Here is a 16,398-nt window from a genome sequence, read left to right as displayed (position 1 = left end):
CTGATTGTCTGTAATTTTCATTAAATTCTGTTTATCTATTCATCCACTTTTTATCCATTTATCTGTTTATTCTATTCATCCACTTTTTCCAAGGAAATTTCTTGACCTTTTTATAAAGTAGTATAATATTGATGAAACACTTTTCGCATATTCACACTTGTTATTACAGTATTCCCTTCTTGTAACTTTAATAGCACTTCTTTTTCTTTCTTTTTGCAACCGGTATGCCAACCATCTCCCTGGTTTATTTGCAAATTCAAAATTCCTTTGTTTTACATAGTTGATCTTTATTTCCATCTCTCACTGTTAACATAGATAATTGCCTCTGTAAAAGCTTAATTTGGTGAGTTACAGTTATCATCCCTAGAGATTTTTTATTCTTCCTTTTTTTTAACTCTCATCTAAAATAATTTGCATTTTCTCTTGCCTTTTCTTTTTAAATTCACTATTGTGTTGTATATATCCTCTTACAAAAGCTTTACTTGCATCTCAAACCATTCTTACTTCTGTACCTTTATTAAGATTATTCTCAAAAAATTCCTTTAACTTCTTTTTGCAGTCCTCCACCATCATTGCTTTTTGCAATAATATCTCATTCAATCTCCACCTAAAAGATCCATTTTTCCTTTTAAAAGTTAAAGTCACTGGATTATGATCTGAAAATGTTTTTGGTAATATCTCTACTTTATAGACATTATTAGCCAAAGTCTTAAAAACCCAAATCATATCTATTCTTGAAAAAAATCTGTCTTTCAGAAAAAATAAGTATATTCTTTTGAATCTCCATTTTTATGTCTCCACACATCAACAAGCTCCAAAATGTCCATTAAATAAATATATATATATGGTAATTTACCCTGCATTATTTTAATCTTTTTCTCAGAAGTTCTTTTTGTGGGGAAACCACTCCATTCTAATCTCCCAAGAGACACCAATTTTCATATGTAAAATCCAAAAGTTTATCCATAAGTCTTCTGTAAAATGCTGTTTTATCTTCATATGGGGCATAAATTCCCAATATCAAAGTTTTAGCCCCCTGTAGAGTAACTTCCACCCCAACATATCTGCCATAATCATCAGTCAATATAAGTTTTGGATACAGATGGGAGTTTATATACAAAACAACTCCATTTTTTTTCAATCCTGCTGAAATAAATTCCTCTCCCAGATTTTTGTGACTTAAATATTTTACATCTTTTTTCCTAATATGCGTTTCTTGTAGACAAATCATATCTTGTTTTAACTTTTTCAAATAGTGAAAAGCTTTTTCTCCTTTGAGAGGCATTTGCCCCATTTATATCCCACATTAAGCATTTACAATCCATAATTAGTCCAAGATTTTGAAAAGTCAATACCTGTAGCGCCCAATGTGGAATCTTCTTCAGGAATCTGTTGTGGTATTTATTTAGTCTCATCTGTCATTGTCATTTCCCTTTGTGTCTCCTCCAGTTCTTCTTTAATTTTTTTTTTCAAAAAATCTCTTGCTTTCTGCATGGAAGTCAAACTAAATCTCTGTTGTTAAAAGTAAAAATCACCCCTTCCAACTTGTCCCACCTAAATGGAATTTTCTTCTGTTTAAGTTTGTCTTTCAGAAAAAAGTACTCTTTTCTCTTGTGTAGTATTCTAATTGGGATTTCCTTAAGTACGATTACATCTGTATTATCAGTCCTCAGCCTAGTATTAAAATGCTGCTGTAGAACTTGGTCTCTTGTCTTCTTCCTGACAAAGCACACAAGGACATCCCTTGGAACATTTCTTAATTTTGCAAAACATGTATTGATCCTATAGACCTTATCAATCTCTGTATCAGTATCATCTTCCTCCCAATCCAGGAAATCACACAGAGACTTAACAATCTTTTCTCTGATAGTCTCTCCATGTCCTTCTGGAATTGCTCTAAATCTTAAGCAGAATTCTTTTTCTCTCTGTTCCAATAATAACAAATTGTCCAAATCCTTCTGCATCTCTCTATTTATAACTTCTATCTTGCTTTCCAAAACTTCCACTTTGTCAGTAATTTGTTTTAAATCTGCAGCCAGTTGCCCTATAGTTTCTTCAATTTTCTTAGCTTCTTCTTTCAGATCTTTTTTCATCCCTGCAAATCCTTCTTCCATTTTTTTAACTGTTGCAGTCATTTTTTTGCCAAATTCTTCAAACATTTTCTGCAATAAATCTAGTGAAATACTCTTCTCTGTCATTTGCTCTAGTGAACCTCTGCATCCTTCCCCCGGTTTGGCAGCTTTCCTTGTGGCTGCCATGGTGAAAAAATGGAAAGTATGTCAATTATTGCAGAGAAAGTAAAAGGCAGGCTTCTTTTTTGTTCGTTTGTTTTGTTTTGCTTCTCTTGATTTTTAACACTTTAGTCCCGATTGACTCTCTGTAGTCACAGTCATACAGACTGGCTCATATTACTCTTATCTTCTTGTTTTGTAAAATCCACCAATCATCTTTGTCCTTAAAAATAATCAACCTTCCCACAAAGGCCCAGTCTGTTAGTCTACTTAATTTAGTATTTTCAAAGGCACTTTCATCAGAAAAAAAAAAATTATTCCTTCTATTTTTTTAAGATGACTCTCGCCCTTGTCTGTTTGAAACTTTCTTATATCACAATCTTGTTAGGTTCTTTGCTTTTAAATTAAAATCCTTTAAGATAGCATTTTTGTCCTCTTAATTTCAAAAAGAAGGCACTCACCAAGAGTTTTTGATTTTGTTCTTTTTCTTTTTTTCTCATTTTATATTAGTTTATATTAGTTTTTATCTTCTTTTAAAAAAATATTTCATAAAATTATACCAAAAAAAAGAACTGGTAAGAAGCTAAAAGGTTGTAATGAGCAACAGTGACACCATTTTGCAGGGGAGGGCTAGCTCTGACATCATGGGTAAGTGAGCACATCACAAGAGTTGTGTATGGGAAAGATTAACGGATTAGGCATTGTGCTTAATTATAGGCACTGGCTCCATAGCCATTGTGGCTAACCACAGATAAGAGGGGAGGGGAACTTCATATGAGATGTCCATGCTCAGAAAGTATAAAGAGGTGAAGGGAATATATGATAGGTCAGTGCCTTACACCCACATCGTTAATGATTGGCTTAAACTTTTGAATTAGAAATCTATAAGAGAGGTGGTGAGGAATGGCCCAGTGTGGCTACCGCCTATCTCTGCATGCTTGCTGATTTGGATTCTACTGCAATAAACAATTTCCTGATCCCTCCACAAGTGTCTTCCTGCCTTTTATTGTAGCCTGGCTTAGGAATGAACTTCTTAACTTCTAACACCGCAAAGGTCATAAATGCGAGGATTATTTTTTCAGAGTTACTTTTTCATCACCATCGTAACTGCGAATGGTTGCTAAACAAGGACTACCTGTTGTGGCGATCCAAAATCTGCAGCCCAGAGGTGGCAGCCATACTGTGTAGATGCAGGTTGTCGATGCCTAAGTCTCTTCGTACTGACTCTGAATGTCCAACTGCTTCAGGGGATGGCAAGTGCGTACCCCAGGATGTGGCCAAGTTTACTGACTCACTTCTACCATGCACCATTCAGATCAAACCTTGTCCAGGGTGAAACTGAGCTATTCACTTGAGTCTATTTGCTTCCAATGTTGAGTTTATTTCTCACGTGGAGGGAAACTTTTGTATTATAAACATTTCACTTAATAGTTAAAGGACATTGTTTTACCTATTATCTGATTCTTATATTTTAGAATGGTATGAAGGGAAAAAGACCCTCCTATAAGACTGAACACTAGATCTTGGAAAGAAAAAGTCTGCTGATAAGGCAGCCAAGAAAAAGTTTGCTTTTCTATTAAGAGTAGCCCATCTTTCCATTCAGCCTCACATTTGGCTTCATTAGGTAAAACTCTTACCAGTCAAACAAAATGCCTCTGAAGGGCACCAGATTGGGAAAGCCTACTTTAAGGAGACTCCAGTCCAAATCACCTGCTTCTGGCCCCCCGTTCATAAATGTGCTGTCAGACCTAGCTCCATCCTCTGGAGAGGGATGTTTCAAAACCAAGCCTAGCATTCTTGGCTTCCTCACTGGAAGCAAGTCCCATCTAAGCAACTGCTTGCTACTCTCTATTATAAATTAATGTTAGCCAGTTGCTGAGACAAAAACCAATCTGGGAAAAATTACAGAGATTGGTCAAAGGGCAATTAATAGGCATCTGTTTTCCAGCAGTGTTCAACAAGATGCAATAAAAACAGTCAAAAGCACACACAGGAAACGCAATTAACAGTAAAAAAAGATTGTATTTCTTAATTTTAAAAAATTAAACTAATTCTTACCTATGAGAAAGAGCATTGCTAAAACTCATTCAAGATAATGTGGTATCTCCAGTTTCATTAAAAATCCATGATAATACCTTCATAGCAATCAAGTACAAAACAATCTTAGTCAATAGCCCATACATAGGCAAAATGTTCGCTATTTTCCAATGTAGCTTCGCAGGGTACTACATTATTTTTAAAACAAGCAGTGTAAAATCTCTTTCTATGAATATTCAGTGATGTCCTTTGTTTCCTAGTTTCAAGCTTTTTGCTAATACATCCATGATGTAATGTTTTCTTTATTAGTGGGAACGGTGTGTCCCTGTAGAACATTCATTCTGAATGTTCAAGAAATGTCCCATTAGAACAGAAAGTGCAGGCAACAGAGTAAGAGGGGGAGATTCATACAGTATATGATCTGATACAATACCTGTTTTTGCTGGCCCCAAGAAGTTAACATGAAACTCGATTCAGTGATGAATAGGGATGGATGATAAAAGGGCCATTTTTCTAGGTGTGTGGGTGGGTGTGCGTGCATGTCAAGCTGACCCTATAGCAGGCTGCCCTGATCAGCATCAGGTATGGGTAGGAGTTGCCTTACAGGGACAGGTTTATTTCTCCCTAATACAAATGCAGAGGCCCATCTAAACAGCTACAACTATGGGATGGCCATAGTAACAGACAGAAGGGAAGGAAAAGTACACCTTTCCACTCTGTGAATTTTGTGCAGGAGAAAACCTACATAAGCCACCACTTTGGAGCCTATAGAAAGAAAAAAATGGAATCTTTTCAATCCATCTGCCACAACATATGTGACAACTCTCTTTTATTTAAACACATTTTTAAATGATACCTGCATTCACAAAGAATAGCCAGACATTGAATTGGAGCCTCCATATTTCAGAGAGCCTGTTAGATGCAGGTTTTGCCCTTATCTCCTTTTGGGGAGTTTTCAGAAATATTTCTGGCTGCTTCTGACACCAGAGTGATGAGTTAGACACCACCCCCTGTCTGATTCAAGAGGTCTGTTTTTACGCTCACGAGTCCATCCAGTGTACGGTTGCTCGAGTGTGCCTAGCTGGTTGAATGCATTCACTATCACATTCAATTGTCAGCATGAATTCAATTAAACAAATGTAGATTTGCTCCAGGAAAAAAAGGCCTTTAAATGACTGAAATGGTTGCTATGTGTTCGCTATAATAAATTATTTTCAATTATTATACTCAATGGATGTTCTTCTTTTTACTGTTGCTTATGTTGCGATTCTTCTGTATACTGCTCTGGACTTTTTTTGAAAGGAACAGCAGGGTATAAATAAAATAAAAATATTCAAGGCACAATATCTACAACAAGAGAAATGGTGGCAAACCAGAACAACTTACTTCACTTTCCATGTGACACCCAGTTGCTAAGTGCAGCTCTTGCCAATGAAACTGCTCAGCTGAAGCACCCCTGCCCACATGACAGATTGCCCCCCGTTCAAAACCCACCCTTGCCCACAAGTCACCCAAGGGACTGCCCCTTGACAGCTGAATTTACATGGGCAGGAAACCAGAGCTCAGCCCAGGAGAGCCTCAGCACTTTCATTTTGTCAAAAGAAAGAAGAAATTGAGGGCCGGAGGTGTTTTCGCAAAGCTCTAATTAAACCCAATCCAAGATACATTCCTTTCATCTCAGCTTTTGACCAGCTATGGCAGCTTCTTCATTCCAGATTTGCAGGGACTTTGGGGCCGCACTGGGGCTCTTGCTTGTAGTCACAGGTATGGTTTCTTCCATCTCATCTCCTTCTTCAGCCAAATCTATTGATTAAGATGATTTAAAGTCCTAGGTAGTTTAATGATGTTCGTTGCCTTTTTGTCTATGTCTTCCCTCTCTCTCTCTCATGAGCCAATTTGATTGTCTTTTGGATAGAAGGGCAGGGCCTAAATAAGCAAATAAATAAAAGCTATTTTTATTGGCCTTTCGAAATTGATGCTCTCCAGATGCTACCACTAGAAGTCCCAGAATTTCCATACTGCCAAGTTGACTAAGAATTGTATTCCTAACACATGAAGAGGTTACCATGTTGAGAAGGCTGGTCTGTTTTCATAGTGGGCTGAGAGTTGGATCACAGGTGACGGGTTGTCTTATAAGAAACAAGGTGCACAACCTGAAACCCAGCTGGAAGAGACAGAGGGTGGCTTTCCAGTTATTCTGTGAGATTGCAGAAAAAGGTACCAAAAGAGAGGGGAGGGGAAAAAATAAAACCAGATTAAGAGAGGGATCAGCAGAAAATTCTGTTGAGAATTCAATGAGAAGCAATACTAAATGAGAGATAATGACATCCTCTGAGTTATTGAGCACTTTATTTTAGAAATGAAGTTTTAGAAAACTGCAACACCTGAAGCCACTCTTTAGAAAGACACCAGTACTCCAAAGGCTGTGCGGTCTTTTCTGGATGGTGGAGATACTAGTTGGGATCTTTGATAATCTGTGTGTAGGGGCTGGAAATGTCTAAGATGGAGCCCAGGACATTCTGCTCCAGGGAGGACCTTCTTCGGCCCCCTGCTACTCCCCCCCCCCCAAGTTGTTCAGGGTGAATTTCATAGAAACAGGAAAGAAAATTGTGTTCATTGGACTGTGTTACCAAAAAATACAACACTTCCTGTCCAGCTGCTTTGAATTTGGGGAGAAGAAGCTGACACGTTGGTGTTAGCTTTTTAAAACAAGAAACCTTCTGATTGAAGCTCACCAGAGAAAAGGAAAGCAATGAAGATGGGCTTTCACATACTCTCTCAGGCTGAATAAAAGGATAGTAGTACTGAGACTTCTTTATCCAGCTAGGATAGCCAGATGTAGTTGAGGGCAATTTAACTGTTGTATAAAAGAGGTTGTTTCAGCAAATGTGAGTGTAAAGTGGAATCATTTGAGCTTTTTAATTCCACAACTAATATATGGGTCCTGTCCTTTTCTCAAACTGCCCTCAGGGCTAAAATAGGGCTCTTCTCAATTTAAGACCAGGAGTACTATAGAAAAAAATTGCTCAGGTCTAAATGTTGTAAATCATATTTTTCTCTCATCCTACTTCTAAAGAGCTTAAGATGGCATGCACAGGAGCTCCACAGTTTTGTAGGGTAATAATGCAATACTAGGTATGTCTTCTCAGAAGTAAGTTTTATTAAGTGCTTTCTTCCAAGTAAGCTTTGCATTTCAGCCTTGAACTCAAGGTACCTGGCATCATAGATTGTACTTTTCAGCACACATGACTAGAACTGACAGCATTTCATCTTCCTAGGCAGAGATTAAGCATAACAGGAAGGGATTTTACCCCCATCTTATACTGAAAAAGTATGCCTAAAGCATGGTCAAAGGACAGGAAGTAAAAGGATGAACATTATTATATTGTTTCCTTTAATTATTTAAAAAATAGTTATTCTGTAGAGAGAATACATTGTTTTACTTTCAGGAAGGTTGCTAGATTCACACATCACACTCATGTTCTATTTAATCATGGATTATTGAACAAATCACAATTTGCTGGGTTCACTCAACACATTAAATCAAAGTCAAATAACATTGTGGCTTAGTATGATGCATGAACCCAGTCAATGGCTAGGTTTACAGACCATACTAAGCCATAACATAGTTGGTTTGATTTTGGCTTAACAAATGTGATGAATCCAACCAATTAAATCATGGTTAAGAAAACAAGATTTGCAAATGTACCACAGTGGGCGGCAGACACTGAGTCTTGAAAACATAGAAAACCAGGAGGATGTGGAATACAGTAGAAGCTCTCATACCCTCAACAGGTGTGAATACTCTACTCTGCAATACTTCCCTGCAGGTCCTAACTCCTGGATTAAGATCTCACTTAATCTCTTTCTGCCACTTGCTTTTCTCAGGGCAGCATATCCAGACAGCCAGTTTAACGTGCTGTCCTCAGTCCATGAGGTAGCACAAACTATGTCAATATCACACCATCCACATCAGGAACACAAAAGGGAGAATGATGAAGGGCAGGGCAAGTTAAGGTGCAGAGACTGGTGGGTTTTCTTACCCATGAGAAAAACATCCGATTGCCCTTATGGGGCTAGGAGAAGAGGCAGGTTCTGACAAATGGATTACAGTGATGGATTTAGCCATCTGTCAGAAGCTGATTGGGGGTTATTCAGTCAAGTAGGAGAGGCTCTCCTGTCCTGCTTTCCTTAAATCCTCTAGATACAACTAGGACTGTCACCTGATCCCATGTATTAGGTGCTGCAAGTGTCCATGGGATGGGTAAAAGCTGATGTGGGCTTGAGGTGTCAATAGGAAAATTGCCCTGTTGAGTGCCTTTGCTATTATGCACTGACTGTCAGTAGGGGCTGAGAGGCAGGGCGTTCGGCACAGTGCTTTTGTTGCTGGAACCTGCTTGTTTGCATGTGTGGCTAGGGCTCATAAGAAGGTCATTCAGCCCTATTGAGCCCCCACTGGTCAGCCCCTGCCCACTTTCTGGGTTCTGCAGCATCTGAGCTACACAGAAGACATCTCCCACATCCCCCACCTCTGCATACTTGCTGACCCACCTGCTGACATGGCGTGCAGAATATCTGGGAGTTCCCCGGCCCATGACAACAAAGGTGGGGGTAGCAAATACTGAAGTGGAAAATTCCGCCAGTTTCAGCCAGCACATCATTGTGTCTGACCTGCTGACAACTGATCTCCCACTTCAGCACCCACCATTGTGTGTGACCTGCCAATGGGGCTGCCAACACACCATGTAGGGAATCTGGGGTGGAAGAGGAACTATGACTTCCAGCAGACTCTCCCCACCATGCGACCTGCCTGTCAGCCACTTCAGAGAATGTGCCCACACTGCAGCCAAAAGTGGCCCATAGGAGCTGGATAGAGACCCTCATCCCGATTGTTGCAACATCATCTCAGTGATACCCAAGGTACAACATATCATGGCAAATAGCAAAGCTTATTTCAAGGAAGATGGAAAACACCACTTCAGCTTTGGTGGTTCAGAAAAACCCAAGGTCATCTAGCCTTGGCTATGGACTGGGATGAGAGGAAGGCCGTGACATGTAGAGAAGTCCTAAATAGCCAACCAGCCAGCCAGCCATCTTCAAGCTGAATTTAGGTGGACCTGTAGATATCAAGCCTGCCCTGGGCTTTTTATTAGAAAGCCCTGGCCCATCTCCATAAGCCCTCTCCCCCAATCAAATTTTGGATTTTAATGTTAAGATTTGTTCATCAAAATTTGTACTCTCATATCTGAATTGGAATTCAGCAACAACATTTTTAAAAATGTCTTATTGAATACTTGACTTTAAAATGACTACTTGCACATCTCAATTAAACAGTCAGTTACTGAGGGGTTACGTATCAGCAAGTGATAGATATTAGTGGCTGGGTCTACATATTGTACTAAGTCATAAATTATGGCTTGCCCATTACAGGGACTGGGCTTACACAACTCAGTATAAAACTTATTTGGCTTAGGGCTCATCCTCACATCCTCTTCATAGGCCCTGATGACAGCATTTATATGCAGTGTCCTCATGATATTTGCTTTCCTATCATTCTCCAGCTCACAGCTGAGGCAATTTAAGGCCATCTTCAGCTGTTCCAGTTTTAATGCAGGTTTTTCCCTCTTCTCCCAACTCAATATTTCCCATGGATCTGATCTTAGATGTAGCTGATGATACCGTCAGGGGTTGGTGGTCTGCCTAGAACCTCTTGGCCCTGTTAGGGTGCTACAGGCAGCCCTCCCCATTTCTAGTTGCTGTTCACTTCCATTTCCTTCATGACCATTTTGGCTTGGATGGCAGGAGATGCCAGACCCCCTGACTTCCACAGAGGCATCTGCACGCAGAAGGCCTGGCCATCACTTTCCACCTGTGGCCTGGTGTTGCCCCACAGCTCTGGCCCTTTGTACATGCATACAAATCATAGTGCATGTACAAAAGGATCATAGGGCTTTCATGGTGTTTCTGCTTTCACTGTTTTGCCCCCTCCCTTGTCCCCTCCACAGACACCACTATGGGGCTATACTTTCTATTGTTTTTATTACTTGTGGAGACACCATTTTACCTTCTCCACAGGCTGCCTCTGCATGCTGCCTATCACAGCCATTGCCATTCCCTTGCAGCGTGAGCTGAAGGTGGAGTTTGCTCATTATCAGTTATGCTTTCTTCTTCACCCTGCACACCTCCTCTGGGCCTAGGACCTATCTGATAGGCTGCTTTGGACATAGGCTTCATGCTTGACTTGGGCAACTTAAAAGGAAGGTAAACCCTCTCCCTCAGGTGTCCAGATACACTCACCCAACCCCACTATACCACACATTAAGGAGAGCAACTGGTGGTTGTTTTTTGGAACAGTAATAATGCTTGGTGATGGTAACAGAAGTGAAGCCAGGAGAATCCACGTATCAACCAATTTAACTTGTTCCGCATTAAAACTGTACAGAGAACATTCACCATCCTTGTTCCAGAGTCAGAATAGGGCTTGTCTGTGATGGCAGTGGAACTGATGCCAGTATATTTTTCTGCCAGCTCAAGGGCTGGAGGATACCATGTTAGCGTGGCTGCCTGGTTATGTCCCTTGGGAGATGCACTGGCTCCTTCTTGTCAGATCCTGCCAAACACCAGCTTCTGCCCACCATTGCAGCCTTTGTCAGATTGCATTGAACACTGATTAGAACTGCTGAATCTTTGGATGTAACATGCAAAACATCCAGCCTTCACCAAACATTGACACACCCAAAGACTATTCAGAGCATATCCACCATCCAAATTTAGAGTAGCAAATTTGGGGGAGGCAAATGTTGCTTGATTTTATTTTACATTTGTTTAGACCATCCTGCCTAAAGGCGTAGAAGACAGAAAGAAAATCAAACAGCACCAAACTATACAACCAATTTCAGTTCTAGTTGAATGGGTAAATTGGCCCTTTTTTCAGAGTGTTTTTCCTCTTCCCACAGGTATGACAATCACCAAAGCCTCTAGTGAAAGAAACACCACTTCTCAGAAACAAGGTATACGAGCACTTTCGAGATAATATTGTCTTCCAGTTCCTATTTCTGAAATTCCCTTGCAGAATCTTTTTTCCAAGGTTTTGTTACTTGTTACTTGTGAACAAATTGCTTGATTTGGGGCACAACCACACCTGTATGACTGCTATTTTTGGAACAATTTAGGGTCTGCAAAGCAATCCAATGTTCACATTTGTGTCAGGCCACTGGGTGCCTTAGAGACCTTTGGCCATCCCATCCTTGGACCAGTCCAATGGATTGTGTTTCCACTTTTATCTTGTTTGATTAAGAAGCCCTGTCAATAGCTTCTCTCCTCCACTTGGCCCGCTTTTCAGCCAGAGAGGACTCCATAAGAGGATGAGGCCTTCAAATCCCAAGAAGCCAGCCTGAACTGAGAAAGGACCAGCCAGTGCCTGACTCTATCCAGCTCCCTGCTCCACCTGTCAGGCCCACCCCAAGGGTGAAGACGAAGCAAACTAGGTTAGGAGCCCCAATCTATTATACTCTGGTAACAAATGAAGACACAAACAAAATATGTATCCCAATCAAAATTAGCCCTCCCCACCCTGGAACTCTGCAAGGGTGCTGGGAAACCTTCACCTATCACATAACTGTTTGTCATTAAGCTTTCAAGGGTACAAGGACCTTCCTAGAAAAGGCAGCTCCACACCTCCAATGAAGAAGAGTTGACAGCAGTCTGCCACTAGTCAGGAATTAGCTGGAACATGATACATGCTTCAATACCTTATTTAGAGAGACCTGCCTTCCTAGCCTGCAGCATTCCTGGAGGGGACCTGGCTGGGGAAGATTGATAGAAAGTCCAATAAAGATATTTACCCTTCTTTGCCATCCTGCTCTCCACTTTCTCTCTTCACTGTGGGCTTTTCTTCTTTTATACAGGTAACACTTTCCTGAACGTGATAAATACACGTTTTGTTGCTGCAAGATGGGGGGCCCGAATTTCCCTTAGCTGTTCTTTTGGTTCTCTGGCAAGTTGGCATAAAGAGACTGAGCAGGGCAAATATCAGGAGATTATGAACAGCTCCAGAGTCCAGGTGACCGGAAATACTTCAACAGTAATGATGCAGATCAACAAAATTCAGCATACTGACAATGGCATCTACTACTGTAAGATCAAGGACTCATTGAAGCAGTCCTGTGGCACTGAACTCAAAGTCATGGGTAAATCTTTAATCTTCTAAATATTCCCCTCTTTGACGTTGTATGCTTGGGCACTGTCATCTGTGGGCAATGCCTAAGCAAAACTCTGGATACCTGTTGTTCTTGGCCACAAGGCCATACATTTCATTCCCAGAGAAAATATACCAGCTAACATCTAGCATCTTAGCTAGATATATAGTGTTATACAAGCCAAGGATACTTAAGTACATGCAGGCAGTATCTGAACCACATCATGGGGTCTGAATTCTATCCTAGGTACAGAATTCCACTCCGTTTCAAAGAAAGAAATGAAAACGGTGACCAAAACTGATACTTCTGTCAATGTAGTTGTTCCAGGACAGTGGGGTTCACAATTGGTGGGAATATGACAGGGTGGCAGTCTACAGACAAAGCAGAGAAGTGAGGTGGGTTCTTCTTGTTTTTTGAAGGCATCAGCAGTTATGAGCAAGTACAGAGTCGGCACAACCTAAAAGATGCTATCATCTTAATCCAGACAATTCTTCTCGTCCTTTTTGTGAGCATACCTGTGTTCCTAACCCAGGGGAAGGTGAGTGAGTGGGACATTTGTAATAACAGTTCTGTTGGGGCCTTGACTGATCACTAGAATACAACAGTAATTCTTGATATGATTCCATGCGGGTGGCTTCTCCCAGAATGCTGATCCAAAGGGACTCTTTGGCATATTGAAGAGCTGCAGGAATATGGTTCAAGACTTGGATAACTATGGAACTGCTTTTTCAAGGTGGAATCTGGGGGGAGGCTTCCTGCAGACTCATCCCCCCAGGAAATGTCACTAACAAGGATCTGAGGGTGAGCCTTCTTATTCTCAACCCCCTTCTCTGGAACAGCTGACTCCAGATACAAGGGTGGCCTCTTCCTTATTTTCATTCTGGAGAGTTACTAAGATCTGGCTCCTCTGGAGGACCTTTGGGGAAGAGCTGACATTTAATGATAAGTAGCACCAGCATTATAATACATCTGGCATAATTTTGTTTCTTTTTTAATATTCTGCTGTGTTTATAAATGAGCAAATATAAAATATGGACAAATAAATGAGAGAACATTTGAAACAATAACAGAAAAAGCATACAAATATTTGAAGACTGTGGCCTCCAGAAGCAACAATCTGAACAAACTCAAAGGTCTGCTTCCAACAATGCAGGCTGAGAAGACTCCTGCTGTTGAGCTTATCCTAAGCTGTGGCTCCCCGCCCCCCCACTTCACCTCACCTATCCCTATGGATAGCACAGTCTTATCCCTGGCACCCTCCAGATTTATTAGACTACAATTCCCATCCTTCCAGACACTGGAATCCTCAAAATGGAAGCTGGGAGCAGTGAATGGGCTGAGGTAAGGTCAAGTGCTATTTTTTAGGATGAAAAATATATACTGTGAAAAGTACCCAGGTAAAGCCTAAGGAGGAAGATAGGAGAAAGTAAGGAGACCTTATAAAGCAGATGATAAACAGAGTATTTTCTTGGTTTTGCCTTTAATCAAATGGATTTCAGAAACAATCTCAAATATTTCAAAATCAGATGTGACCATAAAGTGTCCACAGAGAGACTAAGAAGCAATTCATCTTTCAAATCATCACCTTTCAGCTAAAAGGATCTTCTCCAGTTACTCAGCCTTCTCTCTGTTGTCCATCTATAGAGAATAAGATTTTCTAAATATGGCATTTTTAATAAAACATTAAGATTGCTTGGTAAGCAAGCCCAGCAACAAATAAAAGGAAAAGGATGAGGAATGCTTGGCCAAAGGATCTCAGGTGATTATCAGAGGAAATATCAAGCTAACTGACGTTTGATTATTCATCTCTTTTCCATTTTAGGGTGACAAAAAAGATGCCTCTGGGGAGGAACACACTTACGAGGTAAGCAACAGAATGAGAGATTCTTAGTGATAAAGCAGGAAAAGGGTATAAGACTGTAATCAGTTCACAGTCAAGATAGGGAACAAACAGAGTCTACCTGTAAGAGGAACAGGAAAGAATTTGCCTATTGAATTGTACTCAGTTTCTCATTTCCCAACCTCAGCTTCACATCCTCTTAATTCAATATCAATCTGCAAAAAAATTAACCACATGAAAATGTATGCTTTTCTCTTGATATTCCATACTGGGCTGTTGGCTACAATTCTCAGACCAGAGAATTGTAGCCAGAGCAGTTTGAGTTCAGTGGAGGAGTCTATATTTTATATGCAGAAAGACCCATGTTCAATTCCCCTCTTCTCCAGGCAGGGCTTAGAAAAGACATATCTGGAACTCTGGGGAGCCACTGCCAGTTAAAGATGGATCAAGGATCTGGTTCAGTACAAGTCAGCTTCTTCCATTCCTGTCTTCTGATTGAACATATTGTGAATCAAGAAGCTGGACTAGATGGGCCTTTTGTCTGATTAAGGAGGGTTCCTTTTATGTTCCTGTAGAGTATCTTTTGGCCAGTTCTTTTACTGGCATACAGAGAGGATCGAATTGAGTTGGAAAGCATGTTTCTACCCCCCAGAACAAAGTGCTTTCTTGCCCTGGCTGTCACACTTTCCATCCATAGGTTGATTCCATTTTTGTTCTTCAACAGGGGCTGATGGTTGAACTAGCTGATACGTATGAAGACATTGGTACTTACCAAGACAGAGTGGAGAAGTGGGATTTGGGGGAACATCCGTGTGAAGAATGAAAGGGCTTGCAGCTTGATATGCCACAGCTGACTTAACCAAAGGGGCACCAATTCCTGGGGCAACCAGGATCCACTATAAAAATTCCACTCTAGAGAAGCTTAGGAAAATTTGCTTATCTCTTGCTTTGCAGCTGAACTGCTAGAACCTACTAAAAAGCAGCATTCACGAGCTCCAGATTCCCTGGGGTTGTTGAATCAAAGGCATACAAATCAGGAAAAGGTAGAAGACAGGTGGACACAATTTGAGGTACACCATAAAAATGAAAACAAAAACAGCTGAGAAGAGAGATGAATTTGTGAGTAGATGGGTTTTCTGGCTTGAGTTTGCTCACACACTCTCTCTCCCAAATTTCATCTTCTTAACTGAATAGGTTTCTGGCCCTCACTCCCAACTGCTAGGCAATAAAGTATTGAATCTGATAAACTAATGTCTAACATCACATTAGTTCAGTTTCTTCAACCCGATACCCTCCAGATGCACTGGGACTACTACTCCCAGAATTCCTTGCCATGGTGGCCATGGGGAAAATATCTGGAATATACAAGATACAGGGCAAATTCTACTGACAATAAGAACTACAGTTTTGCAGTTAGGATTTTCCTTCCCAAGACTCATGTAAAAAAACTTTCTAGCGTCCTTATGAAAGAATTCCAAACGTATCTGCTGAACTTTTCAAAATAATAAAAAGTTTTAATACTTTAAAAAAAATTTAATTTCTCAAATTTTGAATTAGCATGTTACTTCTTTGTTTCAGGGGCATGAAAAAAAATATATGCAAGTGCTCAATTTCTACATTACGGAAATCTGAAGATGTAACATTTTTAGTCTAATATACGTGACCAATTTCTTAGGAACAGCATTTTCCGTCCAGACTGCTTTGCTAAGAGCCGCACAACCACTTGTGAATAATTGTGCAGTTTGGTCTGTGACAGCTCTCCCAACCAGGTACCCTCCAATTGTGTTGATTTCAATCAATCAGCATGGCCAATGGCCAGAGCTGGGTAAGGATCATGGGAGTTTAATTCCAACACATCTGGAAGGCACCAGGTTGGGAAGAGTGCTACATGGTAAAGACTACAGGGGTGTTTATTCCTGGGTGGACCCATCTGTCAACGAGGAGACCTACAGAGGTTACATTTTGAAAACAAAGAACTTTTGAACCAGGAGACCTGGTCACTGTTGGCAGGCACCGAGCTGGGAGAGATGATTCCTTTTCTAAAAACAACCTCTCAGAAATGGCCCAAGGTATTTTGCTGCCTAATATGATC

The 16,398-nt window shown here is 40.6% G+C and overlaps 1 protein-coding gene across 1 annotated transcript; it reads left to right on the top strand.

The window, feature by feature from the left end:
* Nucleotides 1-5,859: 5,859 nt before the first annotated feature.
* Nucleotides 5,860-15,793, top strand: CD79B (CD79b molecule). The gene is made up of 6 exons (XM_007424840.4): nucleotides 5,860-6,032; nucleotides 11,225-11,278; nucleotides 12,176-12,457; nucleotides 12,886-13,004; nucleotides 14,289-14,330; nucleotides 15,031-15,793. The coding sequence occupies exons 1-6, from the start codon at nucleotides 5,963-5,965 to the stop codon at nucleotides 15,127-15,129; spliced, it is 666 nt and encodes a 221-aa protein (XP_007424902.1). The 5' UTR covers nucleotides 5,860-5,962; the 3' UTR covers nucleotides 15,130-15,793.
* The last annotated feature ends 605 nt before the right edge of the window (nucleotides 15,794-16,398 follow it).

The sequence above is a fragment of the Python bivittatus genome, unplaced genomic scaffold, assembly GCF_059951505.1.
Source record: "Python bivittatus isolate LINGU-HERP-01145 unplaced genomic scaffold, Pbiv_v1 ctg000410_np1212, whole genome shotgun sequence".
Taxonomy (NCBI): Eukaryota; Metazoa; Chordata; class Lepidosauria; order Squamata; family Pythonidae; genus Python; species Python bivittatus.
Note: the sequence above shows the minus strand (reverse complement) of the source record. Positions and strands in the feature narration are given on the sequence as shown.

Bases quoted from the DNA above. Each gene is read 5' to 3' on its own strand.
- CD79B (XM_007424840.4), top strand. From the start codon at position 5,963: ATGGCAGCTTCTTCATTCCAGATTTGCAGGGACTTTGGGGCCGCACTG. The intron at 6,033-11,224 runs GTATGGTTTCTT...CTCTTCCCACAG, and splicing joins GCTCTTGCTTGTAGTCACAG to GTATGACAATCACCAAAGCC. The intron at 14,331-15,030 runs GTAAGCAACAGA...GTTCTTCAACAG, and splicing joins GGGAGGAACACACTTACGAG to GGGCTGATGGTTGAACTAGC.